This window comes from Cupressus sempervirens, chromosome 6 (assembly GCF_028749045.1).
Source record: "Cupressus sempervirens isolate cs-2001-9-10 chromosome 6, ASM2874904v1, whole genome shotgun sequence".
In the NCBI taxonomy this organism is placed as follows: Eukaryota; Viridiplantae; Streptophyta; class Pinopsida; order Cupressales; family Cupressaceae; genus Cupressus; species Cupressus sempervirens.
In genome coordinates this window covers 464,424,116-464,451,486 of record NC_143123.1, presented here as the reverse complement: position 1 = coordinate 464,451,486, position 27,371 = coordinate 464,424,116, and the positions used below count along the sequence as shown (strand labels likewise).

Sequence of the window (27,371 nt, the reverse complement as noted above, 5' to 3'; positions counted from 1 at the left end):
CATTTGAAGGGGAGTGGAGGGATTTCCTTCCAGTCAAGGACTTAGCCATTCCAAGGCTACAGGCATTTATTGAGCTACCAGACAAATATTTTGAGAGAACCAAGTTGGTTGATGAGGGAGGAATGAGTACAGTGGAGTCTTGGTTTGTTGCCTGGACTATCAGATTGAGGATACTTGAAGAGATACAGAATGAGATTGCACAATACAGCCCAGGCGTTGACACTTCCATTTTAACCATGATGAGCGATGTTGGGGTTGCACTTGATTTTGAAGATATTAAAGAGGAAAACATCAATGAGACAAAATTTGGATCAAGATTGGATGAGTTGGGGAAGGTTGCCATCAAGAAGAAGCATTTGGGCACCCTTTCCTCCCTCAATGCCTTTATCAGATATGCGAAAGAATATTAGAAGGATCATAAGAAGACACTGCAAGCGGCAAGCAACATGATGAGTTCAGCTGAAGCTCAAGATGGAGCACACACCTTGCCCTCCCATGAAGGAAATCAACGACAGGCTAGCCAAGTTCATTGTCTTGGCTAAGAAAATGAAAGAAAAGGGTAGAATTATAGTAGAGGATCATTTGATGCAAGCCCAAGTGGCAAATTCTCCTTTCTTCTTGGGTAGGATAGGTGTCTGATTCTGATTGGCTACCATTTTGGTGCCTTCTTATTGGTTGCCACTTTTCTTTTTTTTATTGGTCCATTGATGAGGTGGCATCTTCTCATTAGCTGATAGGGTGGCAACCCTAATTAGGGTTTCTTGGATTTGATATGGATCATTGATTTTGCCTCTTGATCTCTACCACTGGTTGTAATTTTGGCCTCTATATAAGGCCATTTGCTCTCATTTGTAAAGGGTTGAAGAAAATTGTTGCTTAAGATAATACCAAAATTGCTTCTCTTTATCATTGTTGTGACTTGCATGGTGATTAAGAACACTTGGTGTTATTGCATGGTTTCTACTTCCAATAGTTAGAATTAAATTTCATTGAAGTTGTTAAAGTAGATTTTATTTCAAAAAAGTTGTCATGAGTAAGAATAGGTGGATAGTTGCATGGTGATATTAGTAGATGTTTGATAGGGATCTATAAACTAGGCCACTAACATCCTAGCAACTTGTTAGGAAGCCTTGCATGGTAATCTAGTCTTTTTCCCTTGAATCATTGCATCTATGGAGGTAGAACCGCTGGTAAGCTTTCATCAAATTTGATCCTCATCCATTTGCTAATCTTTCCATTCATAGGAGTAGAAGTAAGGCAGCGAGTAGTTCAGTAGTTGGAGTTCATTTAAGAAGAAAGAAAGGGAGAACCATCATTGGCACACACACCCTCCATCATCACCATCAACATTATTTGGCACTCATATACTTTACAAAGCCAAACATTATCACAATCGCAAAAAGAGTTCAACAATCCTTGAATGAACAATGTAAGGCCACCTACGTGATTAACCAGCAAATCACATTAATATAACTAAGTTAGTATCCACAAGTGTAAAGAACATTGGAGTTTTTCTCATATCTTCATGAGTATTTACTTTTCAAGAGAGGGCTGCGTGTTTGATATTTCGTATCAAGTATTCAATTCCTATATGTTATGTAGTGGTACAAAACTGACATCAACATTATTTGGCACTAGGAGGGCTGAATTTAAATTCATTCTTGGGAAAATTAGAGCATTATTGGTGGGCATACCCTCCATCATCGCCTCATCAACATTATTTGGCACTAAGAGGAGGGAGTGATTTGTAATTCATTCTTGGAAAATCATACCAATAGTGTTTCTTTTTAAGGACTTGTTGGTATTTAATTACGAAGAAGGATGATGCTTCCTAGATCAAATCAACCTAGAGCAAATTGGGGAATGCTTCAAGATCATATTGTAGCCACTTTGTGCTCAACTACTTGGAAGGAAAGTGAGAACACTAGAGAGTATCTGGACACCGTTGACGTATTGAATCAAGAGGAGAAGAAAACACGAGCTATTGAAAGGCGAATTCAGTAAAGGTTGGAACGTCAACGAGAACTAAAAAGAAAGCTTGAAAGAGAAAGGAAAGCATGAAGAGAAGCTCAGGTCGCTCTTGAGGAAAATTCAAATTAGGAAAATCAATCGAGTCTGAACTACAGTCAAGCTGATAAGAAGAATTAGGTCTTTTTCCTCCCAAAAGGTTTGAGAAATTATAATCAGATAGGAGGCAAAGGGTACTGAAATCTACACCACACCATGAAGAGGATTTAGTTGAGTTGCAATTTCATAAGAAAGCAAGGAATCATTGGGTAGCTAATACTTCAAGTTTGGCTAGCTCCTCAAGTAGTCAACCAGTTCAAGCTCAAGTCAATCAAGCAATGATAGCTCAACCACTGTGGATTCAAAACAATGCCTCACCCATTTAGTTTCAACAATATAATGACTCACCGAAGAATCCAGTAGGATTCTACTCCAAGTTCTTTGTTAATGACCCCAACTGTATAGCAAAGGAGCATATCAAAGTATTTGAAGATGCATTGTGCAACAGAAGGATTCAACATGAGGATGTAGCATGCAGTCTTTTCCCTTACTCATTGGGGGAAGAACCTTATTACTGGTTCGTCAATTTGCCGGTGTCATCGATAACAGGGTGGGTTCAGCTCAAAGAAGCGTTTATTGGAAAATTTGGCATGCCCACCACACCATTGGAGTTACATAGGATGTTTGTCGACATGAGGAGACACAATAAAGAATCAATAAGTTCCTTCAATAATCGTTTCCACAAAGTCCACACAAGATTGCAAGCCCCTTACACAATGCAAGAGATGGGTGCTCTAGAAGCATATTACAATGCCTTAGACAGTCAGACAACTATGTTTACAAGGATGGAAAATCCCACTCCCACAACGTTGAATGGAGCTTACACTAAAGCAATTGAAATAGGGAAGCAATTGGGCCAACAAGGAATGGAACCCGCAAATGCTAGGTATCCAAGCAATCCAGTTCCACAACTTATGTACCAAACACCTATGAATCAGCTGGTGGTACATCTAGGACCTCCATTGTCTCAGGCACCACCGCTAATGCCAGTTTATCTGCAAAATGCAAGTTCATCCACGAGAACTTTTCCAGAGGAGCAATCAAGGAGGTAATCAAGGAAATAATTATCAAAATCAAGGTGGAAGTTATCAAGGAGGGTATCAGCGAAATAACCAAGAGGGTGGATACCAAAGGAACTATCAGGATAGAGACTATCAAAGAAACAATAAAGGTGGTGGTTATCAAAGGAACAATCATCAAGGTAGCGGCCAATCACAAGATCAAGGATATAACAATCAGTCTAACCAAAAGAGGACATGGAACATAGGCCCAAACAATGGAAATGTGTTGTCGCCACTTGATAATCAAGCCTCAACGGATAGTAGGCCTATGGACAGAATATTTCTAGCTGAGTCCGCCATGTCTAAATATTGCAGATTCCATAAGACTGATCCACATTCAGAGTTAGGATGTGCTGAGTTCTGTTAATGTTTAGTGTCAGAAGAAGCAAAACATGGATTACTTGATATAATGGAAATTACTGCTGATTACATAAATCACAGGGATATAAGCATATATATATATATATATATATGTGTGTGTGTGTGTGTGTGTGTGTGTGTGTGTGTATATTAATATACGTACACATATATATGCCTACATCCATGTAATGTTATATGGATTATCAACATTACTCTGATCATGTTTTATTGATTGATCGGCAGCCTTCATTATGATCGGGCTCCTTTGTTATTCGGGAGACAACTCATTATCGTGCCATGTTATTATCAGGCACATTCATATTAAGTTTGTTTGTTATTATTACAAACTAACATGCCTCCGAAGAGGCATGTCTCTACGTGGCCCTTGGGCCATGTAGAGAAGGCATGTCTCTACGTGGCCCAAGGGCCACATAGAGACATGACTCTTCAGAGTCATGTCCCTTTCTCTCCTATCTATATGAGCATGCTGCCGCAGGGAAAGTAAGCAATCCACGGCATTCAAAGTACCTACAGTCAACAAACAATATTGCATAAACATTGCTCACTGTTATCATTATTATTTCATCTGTTATACAACACTTAAGTTGTTACAATTACAGTTTGAAGGAGGAAGACAATACTATGATCGCTGCCAAAAGAAAAGCAAATACATTTTGCATTATTCAAGAAATATATTCTCTGCAAGCATTTATTTTGTAATTGTTTTATCTATCAGAGATCCACAATATTTAATAAGTTCAAGAGGGCATCTAACCTGTTTCAGAACCTAGTAGATGAGTTAATCAACTAGGAAGATATTAAGGTTACAAGATATGAAATTGTCCCATCCTCAAGATATGATCAATGCTTGACTTTTGAGGAGATTTCATTTCCACCAAAATTTGAAGCATATGGAGAACACCTAGGGAGATTTCCTCCTGAGTCAACCAATGGGCCAATTAGCGAGGTAATGGATCAAAATGGATATAGCAATGGGTCGGATTTTTCTTTCCCACCTTTGGGCGACACTGTTCTAGTTGAAGGAATAGGTGGGAACAGAACATTTCAACAACCAGCTCGCTATGCAAGGTTTTATCAGAGAAACAATAAGAGGAACGAAGGACCTTTCACGTCCTCCATACCTCCGAGCAATTTTAGTACGACTCCACATCCCAATGCAAATAACCTCCCAAATTCTTCAAAGGATGCACCCGAATACAAGCATAGTAACCATAACAACGGAAGTGGACAACAAAGTACGCAACAAAACAATTAGGATGTTCAAGGATCACGAAGCGTCCAATCAACACTAGAAGCAAATAGAGGAAGAACAGAGAGCAATTTCGTGAATAACGATGAGTTGAAAAGATTAGGGCAGAGTGTGATAGAGGAGATGAAGATCAAAATCAATCTCCCTTTGTTTGAATTGCTGAAGGTAACGAAAATTAGAGATACATTCCTTAATAATTTGAAGGATAACAAATCACAAGGGCCTCACACTCAAAGCGCAATAACACATAATCAAGGGAGGCCTCCTAACTCAGTGCATGTGATCCAAGACATTCTAGGTGGAAACACAACAAATTCATCTCAAGAGATTTCATATGGAAACATTAGTAATTTCAACAAATAGCCAAGGCCTCAACTAATTTATGTGGCTCAAAGATATATGTCGGTGGAACAACAGACTCAAAGGAGTCAAGACCCAATAAATAATAAGGAAACAGTGAAGGTAGAAGAGGTAGTTCAACTGACAAATTTTGGAGTGAAGCCGAAGCAAGTACATAAAACAACAATGGTATATTATCAAGCGAAGGATGAGCCAACGCCATTCGTGCTCCTAGTAAGGATATTTGGGAAGCTTCTTTATAATTTTTTAATAGATTTAGGAGCATCAAGTAATGTCATGCCTTTGACTATTTGTAGAAATTTGGGAATCATGCCTTTGGGATCAAACAGAAGGGTTACCCAATTGGATAAGATAGAAGTGTCGGTGGTAGGGAAGCTACACAACATACACATGTAGTTGGCATCTTATCTGAGGATGGAACACATGGCAGATATTTTGGTGGTAGATGTGGCCAACACCTATGGTTTGATCCTAGATAGGGAACCAGCCAAAAGGTTGAATGGATACATGGCAACTAACTTTTCTCACATGTGGCTCCCGTGGAGGGGACTTGCCAACCAAATCAGAATTGATAGCACCCCAAGGTTGAGATTGACAATTACTGAGTATGGGGAATCAAATGAACTATTGTTTGCAAAGGCAAGTATGAACATCTATAGACCTAAGAAGACAGAGGTACTGACTCTGAATATCATAAGTGAAGGGAGGGATTCCACTGAGATCCTGATTGAATGGGATCTCGACACTTCATCCAAAGATGGTGAAGGCATGTTCGAGAATTTTAAGAACTTTGTGATTAAGGCTGTACAACAAGGAGTAGAGTTGGGTAACCGAACATCAGTAAGCGACTTATTATTGCCCATCTAGTGCAGAATCCACAATGCCTTCCATTCGGAATTATCTTGCACCTTGTGCACAGTTGCCTTAGAACAAGTAGAGAAGAGAATCCCAAGGGCACTAAAACAAGATGATCAACATGGCAAACAAAAGGTTGAAACTCTACAAGTTGATGAAGTAGCAAGTAGTTCAGTAGTTGGAGTTCAATCGAGAAGAAAGTTAGGAGGCATAAGTCATTTGAACACGCACCCTCCATCATCACCATCAACATCATTTGATGCTAGTATACATCGCAAAGCTAAATCTCATCACCATCACAAAAAAGTCCAACATCCTTGAATGAATAACGTAAGCCTACCTACATGATTAACCAACAAATCACATATATCTATATAACTCAATTAGTATCCACAGGTGTAAGGAACATTGGAGTTTCTCATGTCTTCATGAGTATTAACTTTTCAAGAGAGGGTTGAGTGTTTGATATTCCTTATCAAGTATTCAATTCCTATATGTTATGTAGTGGTACAAAACTGATATCAAAAAACCTAACATTAATTCTCATCACGTTCCACAACAATTGTACCCAATTCATGCGGAGTCTCATAAGAAATGTCCTGCACATCTGTAGCCGCAACTATATTATCACATTTTTCTCTTTGAAAAAGCGATATCATGCTCTGCTTAAATCTCGGATTTGAAATCAGTTTAGTCATCCGTCTGTGATTTTGATTCAGCTCATTCACTAGCACGTCCAATTGTTTCACAATACCCTGTATCTCATATTCTCCATCCCTAAACGAGGAAGTACGCCATCTACGGGTATAATGAATACCAAATCTCCTGTCACCATCCATAACACTGAAAACCGAATCTCCAAAACAATGCACCAATCAAACTGAGCCCAATTCTTGCAGGCTGGCAGGAAACTGCTCTAGTACCACTATAAAAACCCCTGCTGGTCATCAACTAATAAACACCGAATTTTCTTAACAATTTAGTGTTTGGCATTTCGTCAAACACTTGGCAGGCTCCTCAGATATCATTGCATATATGAATTTTATTTTTTAATTTTGAAACCAAACCAGAGAATACAATTAGTGCTTACAATACCCAATTCAATTTGGTCACAAGGAATTCTCATAGATGAATGCCAATTTTTTGAAAATCTTTTTGGAATGACAAGGGTTCCACATTAAACTTCAGAATTCTATGAGTTTTATTGGCCAATGAAAAATGGCGAAGTTAAACAATATGTGCATAAACTAAATTCAATTTTCAATAATAATGGAACCTAATTATTAATCACATGAGATAGCTTGTCAACTCCAAATGGACTTTTAACCACACTGGCCTGGAAAAGATAAGATCAGCACAATAACAAATCGCAGAGTCTTCAAAATGCCACAATTGCTTGCCAAACCGTTAGCCGCCCACTCCAAACAATATACACTGGGTCTGTAATAAATCGCAAGGCACATACATGAAATCACAGACCATAGATTTCAGTTGCAGGCCTTCTATGGCAGATCGCAGGTCCAATATAACCACATGCAATCCCTCCAAATGTCTTCTCAAACTCAAACACCACCTCCAACAAGATCATTGTTTCAAAATTCACAATTTGCAGATATAAATTTGCACCCACTTTATGCAAATGCAGCCGTCCCAATACCAATTACTTTTGTATAAGCTAAATCGTTGCATGTAGGTAAAATGACCTCTCCAAATGCACAGTAAAAAATTTCAGATACGGCCTCTTACAGCAGCAGCAATTTGCAAGCTATCCTTCAAGGAAATTCTCAAAAACTTCTCACAGTAGATCCAATACAAACTCCAGCAAATAATCCTCCTTCAAATCACACCACAGAATGAATCTCTCCTTAAATACAATGAGCACAGTAAGGCGAACTAGTAAAGTACTTAGAACTTAATCCACAATACCTCAGCTATGGAATCAATGCACAACTCAGAGGCAAACCCTTATACCTCAGCAAGGGATTTGAAAATCAGAACCTCAGAAAAAGCCACAAAGGCAACAAAAGCAAATAAATTATCCAAGCGTGCTTTTCTCAACAAATGGGCTTGTATTTATAACCTTTGAATTCCCTTTTGTTGCCAAATGTAACTTCATTCAAGAAGCTTCACCACACAACATTAATTAGAAGCTTCCTTTAGATTTTCTCACTTGACTTGGCTTAACTAATTAATAAATAGCACTTTCCAATGATAACTAACACTCAAGTGAAATTATAAAGTTAGATTAGAACTTTATAATAAGCCATTTAATAATTAATAATAATTTGGCCACTAAAAAAATAGTAACTCCCAAAATATGCATCATTTAAATATACCATCTGAAATAGGAGTCATACCTATTATTTCTCCATGTGACCAAATACACTTTCCAAAAATAGAAAGGGTTCATCTCAATCAACACCCAACTTACCACAAATAGTAAGTGCACCAAAATTAAGCCCAAACGAAGTCGAATCTGAGCCAAACGAAGGCCAACCTGTAGCTTAGTGAAATGTGGAGAAGACAAGATCCTCCCAAGCCAAGCCATTGCCTCAAAAGATCCTCTATCCACAATAATTAACCAACGAGGATCACAATAATAGGCTAATCTCTGAAACTCCAATGCTGGCAAAAATGGGGACATTACAAGCAGTTTCAAATGCCAAAGATGAACTGTTGTTGTAGCACTAAGTTGAACAATAAACCTTAGACGCCTTTAGACACATTGTTTTATGCAAAATGAAAAGGGAAAAGTTTCCGTACAAATCTTCAAACAAATTTAGCGGAAAAAAAAATCATTTTTTGGGGTTCGCCAAGTTTTGAATCTAAAGCTGAAAATTCAGCGAACCTGTAACTTAGGCCTTAAGTATTTCTTTGATTAGAAAGATCACAATGATAGAGAGAAGAACTAGGTTCACAAGCTTATGATTTTAACACCGAATATGTCAAAGGAAAGAAGACAGATAGAGATGGTGATTGATTGGAAGGAACAATTTGTTGCAGACTATGCAAAAAACCCATTTGCCACTAGTGTTTTGGATGGTACTTTGGAGGATGAAAGATGCAAATTGGAGAATAATCTTAGTTTATAATAGGAGAGGGTCTTCCTAGTATCGGAATCAAGACTCGAGGCAAAGATTTTGAGGACTCTCCATGATGCTACTATGGATCGTCACCAAGGACTTCTCAAGACGTACAAGTGGATCTGGGATAGTATTTTGATGAAAAGGGATTAAGTATAAGTCCTTTGGTATATTAAAGAATGTCAATTATTTCATGAAAACAAAAATGAACACACTTTTCCTACTAGTTGTTGCAGCCCTTTGCTCCTTCCCAATTGAAAATGGGAAACTATCTCTATGGACTTGATTACTATTCTAACCAAAGTATGAGGGAAAGATGGTACCTTTGCTGTTGACTGATCGACCATGTTTGCACACTTCAATTTTCAATGTACAAATAACTCAAGTGGCTGGTTTGTTCCTTAAAGAGTATTCAAGTTATACAGTTTGCTAATATGATAGGGACAAGAAGTTCCTAAGTCTTGTTTGGAAGTAATTATTTAGATTGAGCAAAATTGAACTCACTCCTAGCACCATTTATTACCCACAAACAGATACGAAAATATAGATTGTTAAGAAATGGGTGGAAGGGTGCCTCAAAATTATGTTTTAGGGCAACCGAAGATGGGTGAGATGGTTAGTTTGGTCTCTGGTTTAGTGAAGTTATAATTCTACTAATCACATGTCTATTAAGATGTCTCCATTTATAGCTTTGTATAAGTATAAAGCTCTTAGCTTCGCTGACAAACAGTTTGGGGATAGTTATTCCCAAGCTAAAGATTTGTTGCAGAAGGCTCAAGATATAATGCAATCCTTGAAAGACAACCACATCCTCAAAATAAACAAAAGATCTATGCAGACCAGCTTTACATAGAGTGTTCATTTGAAGTTACAAACATGGTTTATTTGAGGTTATATCCTATAGACAATCCACTCTCAAGAATGATGCAGAGATAGGATTGACACCTTGATTCTCAAATTCTAAGAATGGTAGATTTTACCCAACTATCCCAAAAAAATTCAACAACCCACACACCCTTCTCTCACTTAAAATCCTTCTATTGGGATCTCAGATGACTTGTTCAAACCACTTTCATCCAATCACTCTTGTTATACCTATTTCCCCAATTTGGCAAGTCTGGCCTAGTAGCCCTGTCAAAAGAGTTTTCAAGGCTTAACTCTCTGACTTTCCACTTAACTCCCTAAACAAATTAGGGTTCTGTGTACCCTTTTTGAAGTTCTTTAAGTCCCCTAAATGGTTTGGATTAATTCATTTACTGGTGAAGGAATTCTTTCTTTTCTCAGTAGGCCTAATTGTGTCCACTTCACAAAGGAACTACTGAACAATGCATTGGTTTTGCCAAGCTAAATCTTGTACCAATTTGGGCAACCTAACAATAGTCTAAATCCCGAATTTCAGTCTCTGGTTCAACCAATCATGAGAGATATGGTGATTCCTTATGTTGTTTCCTGAGAAATAGGGGGTAGTCTGCATGCTAGGGCTCGCTGGCAAAAATCAGATTCAATATGGATACAAAAATGGACTCCAAAATCCTCGTGGGTCTCTCCAAGCTACTGGAATCCAGAAGGCCATGAAGTTCGGCCAGTGGCAAACAGAGATATTGGCATTTATTTGTAAACCCTTGTTGAAGGATTCATATGAGACCCTGTCACAGAGGATCCTAACTTTCTCACATCTTACAACACTTCAGAACTCCAAATTTGATGCAAATGGAAGCCAACTCAATCCTCTATACATGCAAAGTGGTTTCAACCCTAAATCAATCCGTACAACTTCATACCAATCGATACAGAAAAACAGAGTTTCTCAGCCTTTATATATTCTATGCACATGCAGCTCCATTCAAAAATCATCCAAACTCTATCTATTAATGTCTTCATATCCAAATATATAAGATACAACACTTGGAAAGCCTGGAACGGTGCCAAGATTGTCGGCATTCCATTTATAGATTGAAAGTTGCAATTTAGCAACTTTTCAAAATGTTGTCAAGCTACAATTTTTGCAATGTTGACAATTTTTGAAAGTTTTAAACTAATATGAATCCCTATCAATGTGTGACCCTTCTAAGACATTTAGATAACCCTAATTATGAACCAACTGATCTAATTACATGCCCATACGTCAATTTGGCAACTTGATCGTGATGGCTTATAGGTGTGCCAAGTCATGCCAATGCCTTACAAAATAGGCCTTTATTACAACTTAATAAAATGAAATGACTTGAAAACATGGAATGACCTATCCTAATATGCATGATGGAGTTATTTACAAATGGAGGTGAAATGCAAAGAAAAGTTCTTCATGTAGGTGCCCCTGCACCAAAGAGTGGATCAAATAAATTGAATCCATGTTTTTTTATAGCCCATTCAAGATCTTCAAAGGGATTGGACAAGTGACTTACAAGTTAGAACTACTTGAGAGTTGTGTACCGGATTGGAGAAGTGGCTTATGAGTTAAAACTACTTGAGAATCGTGTATCACACCTCAAGAAGGTGCTTGGAGATAATGTCGTTCACTCTTCTACTTTGCCCCCTTTCGACAAGGAAGAGAAAATTGGTTTGATTCCAGAGGAAAGTTTTGTTAGGGGCACACTTTCAGGAAAAGGACAATTGAAGAGCATTTGGTAAAATGGAAGAACTTACTTGTAAAGGATGCTACTTGCGAGAGTAAGAAAATATTGCAACATTCAGCTTGCGGTTGCCTGGGGACAAGCAATTCAGGAAAGTGAGGACTGTTTTTTCCCCTTCAGAGGAATAATAAGTTTTGTGACAGTTAAAAGTATTTTCTAAATACAGTAGACTAATTAGTTATGGTGAGAGGACTCCAAAGATCTTAGGCAGCACAGATTCAATCTTTCTTGGCTTCTATCGTGGCAATGAGCTCAGTTGGTGATATGGGCCTTATTAAAAATTTCAAAAGTGTCCTCAAACTATTGGTGTGTTCTCCAAACTTCTTGGAGTGCATCACTATTTTAGAAAGTCTTCGAGTTGGCATCAATCATTACCCATGACAATGTTTGTATGTCTTCAAGTTGGCACCAATCATCATCCCACTACTTCAGTTTCATCATGGCATGATGAGAAATGGATTTTGAAGTCTTGACAGTGTTTTTTCAACTTGGGTAAAATAATATAAACTATGCACAGGTTTCTAATGTTCATTGTTTACTAATGATTTACTTAAGTGTTATATTTTGTGATAGCTGCCTACATATTCCCTCAAAAAAAGATTCCTAGGGAAAAGGTGAGGATGTGCACATGAAAAGACATATATATTCCAAAAGGTCTTTCAGTAGGAAAAAATATATTTTATATTTCTAAATTGAACTTTTTTCCCTCCAAAGTCAAAAGGAGATTGAGGTGGCTCATTGGAACAAATTGAAGATTTGATAATGTTATGTTGTCAGATTGAACCTATGAGTTCTTTCTTAATCTTCTGAGAACAAAAACCCTCATTAGATTTTTAGTTTAAGGTTTGAAAGATAATCCCTCGCTATACCCAATGTGGTTTCATTTTAGGAATCAAAATTGTTCAGATTGAAGGTACCCATATTTTGGGGTTCTGGCCATGAAGGTTTTGACATGTTTTAGATTACAGATTCAGTGTAGCTTCTAGGTTTTTGTAGACTTAATTTGAAGTTTGTACTTGGGCGATTGGGAAGGACCTATTTCTGGTCATACCATTTCATTTCCAAACTTGGTCATACGGCTCTTGGCAGGTATAAGGGTTCGTACGATCTATTCCATATTGTCCAGTGCCATTCCTGTTGTCTTTGCAGGTCATATAGGTCATATTAGGAAATATATTAGTGTTGGAGGCCATACCATTGTCATTGTTGGCTACACAGGCTTTCTAGCGAGCTGATGAGAAGTTCTAGGCTGAATCGCCTAGTTTATTAGGGCTTTTTCATCTCCTTGGTAAAACCATGACCTTGTCTATCATTCCCAGGTCATTTTGCATTTAACAAATGGATTTTTGAGTTTGAATATTTTAATGCTGACTGCCCCTGTTTCAAACACCATTTTGAGTAAGGTGTATGACTGAAAAAATATTACAGACCTGCAAACGGTCCTTTCTTTGCCATTTGAAGCTGTTTCGTGGCATTGAGTGTATGAAGCTGTTTGACAACCCTGGAAGATGTTCTATGCAGTTTTTAACGATCTTTTGAGACTATTTCATTGTTTTTTATGTCCAACTACTTTACAACAGATCTGCAACAATACCTTCGGTGATATCTAACCTGCTAAATCACGTACTACTATACATTAAATTTTCAGACTTGTTATGATCATCCCAATTCTTGATCTCCAGTTTTTTCATTGAGGTTTCCAAATGCCTGTAGGCTTTATGTATTTGTGCTTTGGGGAAGTGACTTGTTCAGTGTTATTTTTGTATCAACACTTTAAAAAGCACTATTATTTCAATTATTACAAGTGAAACATGGGGACATGTCCCACCCCTTGGACCCCTGCGTTCTTGGGATGAGGACATCCTTGGGAAAGGGGGATAGGGATAATGAGTCCCTCATTGCCACCCAAGTGCAATCCTACTGCCATCGGAATGCGGGAACAGCATAGCATCCCTAGAATAGTTTGGGCATGCCCAAGTGCCCCTCAAATGTTCCAAGGACCCACATTCGAATGTAAAAACAAAAAAAGAGATTGATGGGGAAATTGTGTCGAATCAAGTTGATGTTTTTATATTCACTTTAATTAGTTTCTAATATTCTATTGATATTTAATGTTTAGTGTTCAATGTTCAACGATCAAGCATTTGTATTTACTATTTAGTATTTGCTATTTTATTTCTTTTGCATCTTTTTGTAGGTAGCATTTCAACTACTACATGTATAGTATATAGTATATACATGATTGGGTGAGGCCTTTTGGAGCTTTGATGGCTCGATTCTACTCTTGCTGGGCGTTTTTTTGTAGCTGGGCATTTTTCGGGCATGAAAATATGGAGATTTGCTGCTTGCTGTTCTAGGCATTCTTTGGCTTGAAACTGGGCATTTTCGGTGTATTTTCATGGCAAATTTCTGGGCGCTTTCTTTGGCTCGTATAGCAGGTTGAGATCTGCATTTTCTGTGATTGAACAACAACACACATTTGCATTTGGCTCTCATCCTCAATGCTGAAACTTATGCCGCTGCCTGTACATGTAAAACAGAAGCCTTAAGGGTTGAAAGATGGTATTTTCCTTTGAAAATTTGGGTAAGACTTCATGCTTCTTTCTTTCCGTAGTTTAGAAGGGTTGTGATATATACTCTAAAAAAAAAAAATTCTTAAAATGATGACAAAGAAACCCTTATTCTTTTAACATTCTCCACGTATAATCTGTGTATTTTTAGTTGGCTCTTTTGATTTTCCGACACAAATTATTGTATAAATCAGACCTTTGTTCATATCAACAACTGTTCCCTGATTTGATGTCATTTCTCATGATAGCTGTAGCATTTTTTCTTGACCTGAGATGAGAAGGGGAGCTCACTGAATAAATGCTGATTGCTTTTAAGATTCAGATTTTAAATATTAACATGTTGAACCAACTCATACTGTAGGACCTCAAATGAAAGACAAATCTGCCCCTTAAAAAAAATTCGTTTGCATTCAATTCCAAAATTTCATTCTTCTGTCGTGATGAATCTGAAACTTTCTTTTCTACCTTGATTCTTGTTCATGTTCTGTAACTGCTCTCCACTTCAACATGTATACCTGTTGTTCATTAAGATCAAGAAACATCAGGAGGCTTTCTCTTTGTTATTATTGATGGATTGAAAATACTGTTTTTCTCAACTGATTATACTTTTAGTATGTTCTCTTGTAGCAGCACTATGACTGTAATTTGATGCTCCCAATCAGATTTTTAAATAGCAAATGATCTCTAAAACATGTGATAAATTGATCATACCTTTAACTGATTGTTCTCATAGTATGTCACTTTGTTGAACACTTCCAAGATTTTTGTGCATCCGCTGTAAATATGAAAGATACTCCTGGATGCCATCTTAGAACTTTTCCTCATATATCTTTGCTGCTTGTATATCTGAGGTCTTCTTTTTTTCATTTTACGTAGCAACTTCATTCTCTTCTGATCATCACAGAAAACATTATTTTGCTCTTATACTTGGAAGTACTGAAAACAATTTGCTTCTATAGTTTTGATTCAAGATAGATGTTCTCATGTTTTGAACATATGAAATCCTTTATCATTATGGCATTGCTCTGATATGGTGACAACTGCTAGTATACACTTGCCATCTAGCTTTGATACTTTATAAATACGAACATGACCTTTAGAAACATATAGATGTTGATCTGCTCATTAAGATATGCTGCTGTACTTGTCCTTGTGCTCTTACTGTACTTATTTTCAAATTTTCTTCTTGCATGTTCTTTCACGTCCTTTGTTCATGCACTTGATCTTTACTTTCAGTTTGACTGTTGACTGTTAATCATGCTATCTCTTTTGATTTCATGCAATGTTATCAATAACTCAGCATTATTGAATACTTCATTATAAAGATGCAACATATAAATTCTTGCTTGCTGATGTCAGCATACTTGATTGCTCCAAAAATGTATTTGTGATCTTTATCTCTTACTAACAAGCTGAGCTCAAACCCTTGTGGGAGCCGCATTTACATCCACTTGTTAATCAGAGATACTTATTACTGCACATGGAACAAACTAGTTAGAGAACAGATCAGGGTTTGTATTTGGAAATGTGGATGAATGAGTGGGATATAATGATGAGATAGGCTAGGCATTGCTTAGATCTATTGGATTTAAGTCCATCTTTTCATGTGATGGATTTGGCATTGGAATGTGGGAGACCAGGAGCAGCGGGGCATCCAAAGCGTGCGTGGTCAAAGCGAACAACAACATTGCCACTCATTCAAGCAATGACTGGCCCCTATGACTCTTTATGCCTTTTTCTTTTTACATACGTATTCATTTTTTGAAATTCAAAAATTGAATTTGTCCTTTAGCTAGTTTCACAGCTTGTGTGAAACATTTGAACATATATGATCAATAAAGAATTACGCTTTCAGAAAAAACTTGTAAGAATCAGTTTTATGTGATGCTCTTTCTTCTTAAAAAATGTAATGTTTCAGATCTTTCGTTTATATGCTATCAAGACCCTTGTACTTGGCAAAACACAAAAATACACATGTGATTGGCATAACTATGGCTCTACCTGAATTTTAACCGGGAGTGAAAATTTAGGTAACAATTACACAAGACCATAAAAAATATTTGATTGTAGCAAGCCAAGAGTTAGAAAGAACCTTGTCGGAGCAAAACCAGTTCACTCTTTGAAATAAGTCGTCGGCATCAATTCCTCTATAGGAAGGAGCTGGAAATAAGTTTCCAAGCATGATTTCTTGGGAATATAAAAATACATGGGAGATACAATGTTAACCAAGAAGAAAATTGTCTTATTACATTGGATGTCTTGTCTTGGAACAAAAAAGAAAAATGGAAACATCATACTGGTATGAGAAAAGGAGGTTATGCAAATTATGTTTAGCAGGAGAAGTACATATATAACCAAATATGGCAAGGCTATTTCAAATGGCATGGCAATTTTCATTTGTGCTAGTTGTTTCAAATATAAAATGGCATTTTTGGATGTGAAGTGGCACTTTAGCATGTGTTTGGCTATTTTAGAATGCATCTTTGCAGTTGCAATCTTGAAGTGAGAATCATCCTACTAGTTATATTAAATCTGGGTGTTTCAAACTGAAAACTCAGCAAAGGCCGAGCCTTGTTCTTTCCAATCAGAAATACAAATCCTTTGGTCTTCAAAGGGGCAGAGTAGTAATCACAATGGGAATCATCACATAAGTAATTAGGAAACAAAAAGGAGGGACACATGGAGAAGTCAACAAATGCACATGTAGAAAGTAGTGAGTAGTCAGTCAGTTGACCATAACTCTTTCTATATTCCTCATAATCTTTAAATGGCAACTTTGAGAAGATTGTGAGATGATGGAGAGCGAGACATGATGCTCTTTAGAGCTCTTCCAATTGGCTCTATTGTTGAACAAAGGAGGTGAAGCTATGCAGTTTCCAATTCCCAAAGGTCTTTCACACACTGAGCTTTCCAGGCTAAAATCCCTTGGCTTATGCAATGCTGTCAATTCTTTGTAGTTGCTTATGCATGAGACGTTGAATCAGTAAATACTTATATGCAGGCTCTACTACTATAAACACTCTAAAACCAATATAATTTGAATTTAATTCAATCGCTAGCAGCATGGGTAAAATATTATCTGCATCATTTTTTCTGAGTAAGATGGTTGGAATAATTACAAATCCTTTCTTCTTTAAATAGATTATGTTTTCTACAAAGGAACAGATGGTTTTTGTATTTCACAATTTGCCATTTTTTATAAAATGATTTTATCTCAGTATACTCCATGCTAAGCTACTTGTCCATAACTGATGTACTAACACTTAAATCAAAGATATAATATATTGCCACAATCAACTCTCAATAGAGCTGGATGGCCAAAATACTGTTCTAAGCTAGATGTAAATGAAGCCAGACTAGATTTTTTTTGAAAACCTATTTTGCTAGAAAATTTGATAAAAATCCCAAAGCAACAATTTCATATGACGCTCAAGGATTAAAAGGGCAAATCTACATATGTTGCTTGAACAAGGAATAATTATAGAAAAGCAATGAAATATTAGAAAAAAAAAAATTTTACCTTTGCTTGAGCAACTGCATCATTAACCATTTGCTTCGCCTCCTTATCAATATTCTATGACACAAAATGCAAAACTAACTCATGACTAGTGTTATTTGGTATGCTGTGCAATAAGAAGAAATTAGAAAAGACAATGTCTAGAAATGAACTATAATTATTTGTTTTTACAAAAGAAAGGTGTACCTTCAACTCATCTGGTGAGGCTAATTCTTTTTCCAATAACAATTTTCTAACTCGTCCAATAGGATCACGTTCCTGTTCAAATTAATAACTTAAGTATACATTCTTAAAGCAGGCACTACATTAATTGATAGCACTACAGGCACAACATAAGCATTTATAACAGATTATCTGCCACAGGATCAAATAGACAGAATTACATAGTTTCAGATAGTCACCTGTCTAAAAGTTGTTATTTCATCTCGCGTCCTATATGTACTGCCTGGATCTGACATTGAATGACCATGATACCTGTAGGTGTCCATCTCCAGAATCTGATGATATAGGAAAACCAATTAATACAAGAATAGTAAGAAAAACAATATCAAAATAAGAAAAACAATATTGTAAGGAAATAGCATGATTTTTTTCTACATTAAACCAAAATGATAGGGAATATGCAGACTCAGTCTAATATTTTTAATCTAAATGGGGAATATGCCCTATTTTTTGTCTGGATCATATGCCACAAGTATGAAATATAATTTATAGGCAAGGCAGCTTGGAACTGCCAAGATGATGAATGTTTTTATGTAATGAAACAATTTAAACAAAAGAACACAATAGCAAACATAATGCAAATAGTCATAATTTGCCACTTCAAGAAGTTACCTAATCCAATAGTCTTTGAGAGGAACATTATATTCAGCATTCTTGTGTGCAATAAATTGTGATTCTAAGGAATGCAATAACTATTTTAAAACACGCAAATCACAACTTCAAAATGACATATTGAGATTAGACAAAAGAAAGCTATAAAAAACAACAAGAATGCAAACCCAAGTAGCAGTCCAATAGCCTCCACGATGCAAAGATTTGTCCAAGGTTGGTTGGTTTGTGTGCTCACAAATTCAACAGCATAACAGTATCTAGATGCTCCATAAGCTCAAGCTTGCAAGGATATGGTGAAAGCTCAAGAATTGCTGAAGATGATAGCTCCAAGATTGAGAGTGTAGTTGCATAATAGGAATGAGATGCAATCGTTTTAGTTAAGAGTGAAGGAATGGAAATAAAGAGCTCAGATAGAAACAAGACAATCAAGAGTGGTGAATGATTGGGGTTCTCACACAATGAGAGGTTGACAATCGTCAATCTTGGATAGGATGAGAGGACATTGGGGTTTGGGAGGAAGATTTACCATAAAGACATTTCTTGTCCTCGCACTCCAAAGGAATGTTGGCAAATGGAATTAAAAAATTAATTAAAAAAATTCGGAGGGGACAAAAGTGTGAGAGACCCATGTGAATCCCTATCAAGTATGGTTGGGTGCTCACGTTGAGGTGGAAAGTGGTTGACTTTCTCGCCTAATTCTTATGACTAAAAATGTGTACATGCTTAATAGGGGATTGGGCTTAATGCACGATGATCAGAGGGAAAACGGGAAAGTTAGGAGGATAAGATGAGACAAGAAATTTTTAATTTTTGGTGGGTGGAAGGGGATTAATTAAATAGATAATGAAATTTACTTAATCAAAAGAGAGGATTAGTACGCAAGGAAGGTTTTTAGGAAAGTGCATGTCGTTGGGAGGTATTAAGGATTTTGAATTAATTTTAATTCAAACTTTGAGGAAAAGTTGTGTTACAAATTTTGCATGTCTGACACACGAACCAGATTCGGGTCCAAATCAAGTTCAGATCCGCAAACCAATACATCTCAAGTTCGCACAAGGTCCATAGGATCAAATCCAGACCCTGTACGGATTCAGGCCGAACTGATGGAGAGTTTGCGTCGAATTCCATCCTAGCGAAGCTGGGGGAATCTGGTGCAAATCCCCAAGGACCCACGGGGCAAAACATGAAAAGTGGAACTAAAACTTGGAAAAGTTGTTTTTCTATTTTCTATTTTCTAAAACAACCCTTATTTGGACTTTTTCATCACTCATTTGCTCTCTCATTGCTCTCTCCATCTTGCAAGTACATTTTAATTTTAAAAAAATATATGAATTTATTTACCTAGATAGGGTGACACTAGAAAAATAATTAATTAATTGATTTACGCAGGACTATAAACAAAAGGGAGGATAGTTATTACGATTTAGTTTGATCAAATGTTTAATAATCAGGTGTTAAAATAACATTTTTCAAAAAGTAAAATGTTGACAGCGTGAAGAATTAGAAGCAAAGACTTGCCCAAGATGTCAAGACAGGTTAAATGGACTAGGTGATGCCCCCTTAAGAGGGCATATGGGAAAGGAAGGTGCCCTAATGGGCTCTCAAAAAGAGAATGGGCATGACACAGAGGGTGTAGGATAAAACTAGATGAAAAATGGAGAGCACAAGCACGAGAACAACAAAAGCACACATCATGTATGAGGATATGGCAAGCAAAAGTCTCTGTACAAGAGAAGAAGTCACTTATACCTCTCAATTTTACCCTTACAATTAAAACATTAAAAGAAGGACAGCAAATTAGCTATGGAGAACTAGATGACATCTTTTAGACAATCGAAGCATCAAGTAGACATCAAACGATGTGTGGGGTGAAGCACCATCTGGACATCAAGGCATGTGCTAGGAAACTTGACCTTGCACATGCTTTAATGAATGTTTTTTGATTTGGGATGGGTGAATTGTGTATAGGCAGATATGTTGTTTTTGTGTTTGGGTAAGCCAAAATGGATCAGATGTGGTGGATACACTACCAAAAGGGTGAATCTACCTCAGTGGAAGGGGTCTTGTGTCGTGAACACACTAAGTGCAAACTAGCGGATACACTGAGATGGATATTTAGATTGGGATACATGAATATGAATGAGTGCATCCACCAAAGGAAAAAGGGCAAATAAGCAAAGGTGGATTTGCAAACAATTAGATGGTCATGAAAGTTGAATAGACAAGTGAGTAAAGAGGCAAATTCACTAAAGCGAATCTATCAGAACATGAGTTAGATGGGTATAAAATCCACCGAATACAAATCAGAAAATGTGCAAGTTTTAAATAAGAAATTCAGCAAAAATGAAAATGAAAATATGTCAAGTACCTTTTTAGGCAAATTTGTAAAAGTGCGATTGGTGGATATGCCAAATCTAGAAGAACAGGGAGGAAAGAAGTCGGGTGCAAGGGGACTAATGCTCAAATGGTGAATGGGCTTCAAATGGGGGGGAGGAAGATTTACTTCAGGTAATTAGTGACATGCAGTAACACTAGTATCCTTGACAAATAGAAGGTTTTCTTTAGGTTGGATTGACACAACAACCAAAAGAATAAAAAAAGGTGGTCTAACATACTTCAAAGTAATAGGGGACCTTAGTGGAAAAAAAATACAAGAAAACAACATGCCCCACTGCGCCATGTGACCTTGTTGGTCACACGTAGCAAGGGGACACATCTACAGACTCTACACACAAAAAAGAAAGCAAGATCTTGCCCCTAGTTTCACCATTCACAACACACCATGATATAAACGATGCTCGCAACCATAAGAAGGTAAAAGAAGGAAGCTGAAAAAACAACAAAGATCAAAAGGAATTAAGTGCATAAAGATTTTCTCAAACATCTTTTCCCAAAGGGTGACTAATGGGTAGGACAGATGTGGTCTGATTTGAGGAAAGGTAAATTATACGAAGACCACAAAAGAGTAACTAGCCCTAATGACAAAAGGAATCTAGGACAACCAAGACTACATGGATACTTATTGAAGCACAAGTTAAACAAGGACCAAGGTCTTGATGACACACAATTAACGCAACAACAAAGATAAGACCTAAAAACACCATATGTACAAATAACACAAGGTGAAGATGTAACTGACAATAATATGAAGGACAAAAGGACCAGACACTATTTATAACCAATATGTACAAATCTCACAAATTAGGATAGTAGGACAATGTTACGGTGTGCGTGCAATAAGGTAATACCCAAGTAAGAGGGATAAGTGGGGGGCGTAAGGAGATGGATGGAATTGAGATGACAATGGATGCTAATGAATGGAGATATTGATAGAAGCTCAAGACTATGCAAATGAAACAAGGACTTGAAAGATAATGACAAGGCCCCATTACAGAAAATGCCCCAATACTTGACAGGTATGCTTGGGGTTATGCCCCAACCTACTTTTGAATAGTTGATGCAGAGATTGTATCAGTCTAGCTGGTAGCAGAGCACTATTCTTATCTGGACTGGATGCTTGATGCTTCTCCTATAGGGGAGTATCTATGTTTAAGATGAATCATTTAGGACTCTTGGTATTGATCTTCAATAGTGTCTTTGGACACTCGACCTTGAATAGATTGTTTTGGAAATTATTGAACTTTGAGAATTGACATAATGATACCTTTATCATTGATGTCAATGGGCGAGAGATATATACACAAAAAACATCCTTTGAGCAAGAGTAACATTCTTTGGGGGAGAGTGTTGGAGATGCTTATGTATGAGGGAGATTAACACCTTCCTTGTGCATGTTACTTGATATGACAGGTTGTAAAGGATGCAAGAATATACTATCTAAGATTGAGATGTATGTTTACATTCATGAGCACCGTGAATAAGAAAGCAAAGGAAAATGAGGAAGAAGTATATTTGGTATTCATGGGAGCAAAGAATTATCCCTTATAGCACTGAGTGGGTTACCAAACTCATGGGAATCATTCAAGCAAGGCATAAGTGCAAGGTCAAAACTCCCAAAGTTAGACCACCTAAGATCTAATTGTTTACAAGAAGAAGCGAGGCAGTTACCAAAAGGAATCAAAAAAAAAATCCATAAACGAAGACTTTGATGTTCTGAATGATTAACATCAAAAGAAAGGAAAAAACTTCAAAAGGAAGCAAAAATTTCAAGGAAAGGGCAAGGAAAGGAGAGATGCTTCACAAGTCCAATAGTTAGATGTGATGAATATGGACATTATGTTGCCAAATGCCCAGACAAACTTAAGAAACAAGCATCCTATGCTAAAGTCAAGAAAGAAAACACACAAGAAGATCTTGAGAAGTTTCTATTCTATTCAGCAATATCAATTCATGTATCAAAGAAAGTCAATACTTGGGTGATTAACAATGGGTCTTCTAGACATATCACCGGATTCCAAGAACATCTAGATAATATGGTTGAAGAAATTGAGGAAAAGGTAACCATCGGAGATGACACATCCTATAAAAAAAGCAGGGACCTATAACATCAAATTAGATTTTTGGCATCACTTTCCAACTAAAAGATGTATTGTTTGTACCAAGAATTAAAAGATACCTAGTATCTATATCTTCCCTAGAAGATAATGGATATAGAGTCACTTTCATGAATGGAAGTCTTGGCATGGCCAAAGAATGCTACTTTTAAGAAGGCTAAAACAATAGGTGTAAGTGGATACTTATACAAACTCTACACTAAGTCAAAACAAGCACTCATCCATGAAACCCATGACACCAATAAAATTTGGCATAGAAGATTAGGACATATACATTTTCAAGCTCTAACTTCTACGGAAAAATTAGTAATAGGACTACCCAAACTAAATGCAACCCATAATGGAACATCTAAGGGTTGAGCATAAGGAAAGAACATTGAAGGATCTTTCCAAAATAGTCTAACCAAAACTAAAAATGTATTTGAACAAGTCCATTCAGATTTATGTGAACCTAAGTCAACTCCATCAATGGGAGGGTCTCTGAACTATGTAATTTTTGTGGATGACTTTTCTAGAAAGACCTGGATCTACTTCCTACAATGCAAAGAGTCAAAAAGGTCCTTAAGAAATTCAACGAATTCAAGGCCCTAACAGAAAACTCATCTGGAAAGAAAGTTAAAACCCTAAGAACTGATAATGGGAAAGAATTCAGTTCCAAAATCTTTAAAGAATTTTATATTAATGCAAGGATTAAGAGGGAGTTCATTGTACCCTATAATCCTCAACAAAATAGGGTAGCTGAAAGGAAAAATACGACCATCATGGAAGCAACAAAATCAATGATGCATGACCAAAATCTTGACACTTCATTTTGGGCAAAAGCATCAAGAACAACTATTTACATACAAAATAGATGTCCTCACTCACATCTTGATAGTAAGACACCGGAGGAGGCCTTTACTGGGATAAAACAACCTGATATAAGCCACCTTAGGATATTTGGATGTCCTGTGTATATACATGTGCCTATAGAGAAAAGGACACAATTAGAACCTTCCTGAGATTCAAAAGAAAACCTAAATCAAAAACCATACTAGTCCTGAGATTCAAAGGGAGCAAAATCCTAATGTTAACAAGAGGAAACAACTACTTTGGGGCCTGGGCAAGAAAAGTTGTTGAGGAAGCAAAAAAATTTGCTGCACCAAAAGGCACTTTTAGAGAGAGTAAGAGGCCAAATATACTATCAAACTATGTGGGACTAAGGAACGAGATTTCAAATTCATAACCTACTAGGGTAACTGAAGCTCAAACACCAACTATGAAAAAATCCCATGACATAAGAGTATCAGTCCATTCTAAAAAATGATGTGTGGGATATAGTACCTAGACCTGAAGGGAAATCAATTGCTTCCTCTAAATGGCTCTTCAAAATAACATTTTGCAAACGATAGTATAGAGAAACATAAGGCATGTTTTGTTGCAAGAGGTTTCTCGCAAAAGAAAGGAATTGATTATGAGGAGACATTTGCACAAGCTGCCAGATATACATTTGTTAGAGCGGTTAGAGCCTGGAATGAGAGAACTGACAAATACCATACAGAAATAGGTTTCTCTAAGAACACTTTAAAGTTATTAAAGGTGACATGCTGATATTTATTCTATATGTTGATGACCTATTGATCTTAAGAGAAGATCACCTAATTGCTCAATGCAAGAAGGATTTGGCAAAACCCTAATGGTATCCTACTAAATCAAGGAAAATACACTATTGACATTCTGAAAAGGTTTGGAATGCTAAACTGTAGGCCTATGTCCACACCCATGGAAATAAACCTACATAAGTTGAAGGAAGCAATAGCTGAATCCATATTTGCAAATCCTACTCTATATAGACAAATCATTGGATCCCTAATGTACTTGGTTAACATACAACCTAACATTTACTATGCAGTAAATGTCTTGAGTCAATTTATGTGTGAACCACATGAAATACACCTTGTTGCTGCTAAGCACACTTTGAGCTACCTGCAGGGTACTATTGGATATGGACTCAAATATAAGAATGCTGATCTAGAATTACATGGACACTCATACTCAGATTGGGCCGAAAGTGTGACTGATTGTAAGAGCACGTCTAGATGTTTTAGTTTGGGATTAGCCATGACCTCTTGGATAAGCAAGAAGCAATCTTTTGTAGCACAAAGTTCTACTGAAGCTAATGGGTAAATGTTTGGCACTTATCTACTAGTTGTGTGATGAATCATCAAATAAACTATAACTTGCTCTATAGATTGTGCAACTGATTAAGGGTCTTCAAAGGAGACATATCCACGATGACCTTGACTTTCTTGGGATAAACCTAGATCCCTTGTCTAAATACAATGAATCCCAATAGCTTTCATGATGTGACTCCAAAAACAAACACACGTTTATTAGGATCAAATTTGCATTGATACTTTTCTAGGTGGTTGAAAATACATTCCAAGACTCCAAGATGATCTATCCTAGTTTTAGATTTCCCTAAAAGATCATCCATGTAATCTTCAAAAATCATTTAGATCTTGTCATCAAAGATGATCATCATAGGTGGCTAATAAGTTGTCTCTACAATCTTAACGCCAAAAAGGATGACCCAATGATAAATTGTGCCCCAAGGAGTGGTAAGGTTAATTTATGCAACTAATCCTCTACAATTCTAATTTGTTTGTAACCAAAGATGTCGTCCATCAGTGACAACATCTCATGACTTTCCCTAAGACCTACAAGGATGTGAATATTAGGTAGTAGGAAGTACTATCCTTGGGATGATCCTTGTTGAGTTTCCTAAAGTCGATACAGATTCTAATGCCTTCACTTGGTTTAGAAAAAGACACAATATCGAATCCACTCAAAATAACCAATGAGGCATATAAAGCCTGCCTCTAGTAACTTTTCTATCTCATCCTTTACAAACAAGGCTACTTTTGGACACATTTTCCTAAGATTCTACTTCAAGGGTTTGACATTTGGATTGACCACAAGGCTAAAGGACTACAAGAGTGGGATCCAATCCTAACATATGAGTATAGGACCATCCAAAGTTAACGGATGCCTCATTGAGAAGGGCATGTTATGATCTAGTTCTAATAAGTATGTGGCTACAAATAGAATAAAAAAGGATGTAATCATGCCATAGTTGACTTCTTGAATCTCTTGAAACACAATGGATGACCATTTTGGTCATTGTGTATCAATAAGGGAAGAGGAGTATCCTCATTCTCTAGTGCCTAAGAAAGATTTTCATTAGAGGATACATCCTTTATTTTTACTTTTTTATAATTTGAAAGCACCTCAAAGAGATTTTCATTTAGCAATTCTTGATTTTTCTCTCGATTTTTATTTTTACGACTAAGGAAGTCCTCTTCGCCAAAATATGCCTTAGGGTCAAGTTTGTAAACATAGGATGAATCTTGCCCCCTGTTAGGTTTTCATCTTGTGGCACCCATGAACAAGGACCACTTTGTTGCTCCAAAACACATAAAGATGTGCAAATGTTGGTTGGTCCCAGCCAATCAACTTAAGGTGGCGAAGTGGTAGGGGTCAATGAATACGATGGAGCTTTTGTGGAGGATTAAGCCATAAAAGGACACATCATCATTATATAGCGTTGTAGGCTCTCTTAACTTCCTCTCTAAGGGTGTCTTCAATAGTTATTATATTGCACCCAAAATAAAAGAAAACCCTTTCAAAACCTAAGGCTCCTTTATTAGCGACAGTTTCAAATCCAAGCCCTTGATTTTTGGAGATATTGGTAGGCTCAATGGGAGATCACATTCCTTGTTCCTCACAGCCTAAGTCGTCACCTTGATAATCTCATTTCTCAATGACCAACTTATGGGATATGGGATACTTTTCCTTGAAGCAACCAAAGAGTTTATTATCAACTCTTGGAGAGTCTTGGTATAGCCCATGTTGGTATCCGCTTCTATCTCCTCGTCATCAAGGTCTCCATGTGACTGGAAGGTGTTAGAAATAGATAATAATGAGAGGGGGGTGAATTAGTATTCTACAAATTTTGCCCACAACTAGATATTATTAATTACTTTGCAACATGCGTATAAAAGTAAACCAATAATGTTGAACAGTTAATAAAACCATACATAGAGAACTCATAACACCATATTTTGTTAACTAGGGAAACCCTAGCCAAGGGACAACCCCAATGGGGATGGCACCTGTTGATTCCCAAAACCGCAAATTGGAACCCTACAAGCCTTGCCCGCTCGATGCTAGGATATCCAACCAGTAATGGCCAACTTGACGGGATT

General features: G+C 37.0%; 1 protein-coding gene across 2 annotated transcripts in view; it reads right to left on the bottom strand.

Moving 5' to 3' along the window:
- LOC149553070 (pyruvate dehydrogenase E1 component subunit alpha, mitochondrial-like) overlaps positions 1-27,371 on the bottom strand; it is a 143,080-nt gene that overhangs the window by 53,597 nt on the left and 62,112 nt on the right. For both annotated transcript variants that reach the window (XM_089788578.1, XM_089788577.1), the window contains 3 exons: positions 18,178-18,273; positions 17,963-18,034; positions 17,780-17,833 (listed from right to left, as the gene is read on the bottom strand). In XM_089788578.1, coding sequence (XP_089644704.1) covers positions 17,780-17,833; positions 17,963-18,034; positions 18,178-18,273 — 222 coding nt within the window. The remainder of the gene's footprint in view (positions 1-17,779; positions 17,834-17,962; positions 18,035-18,177; positions 18,274-27,371) is intronic.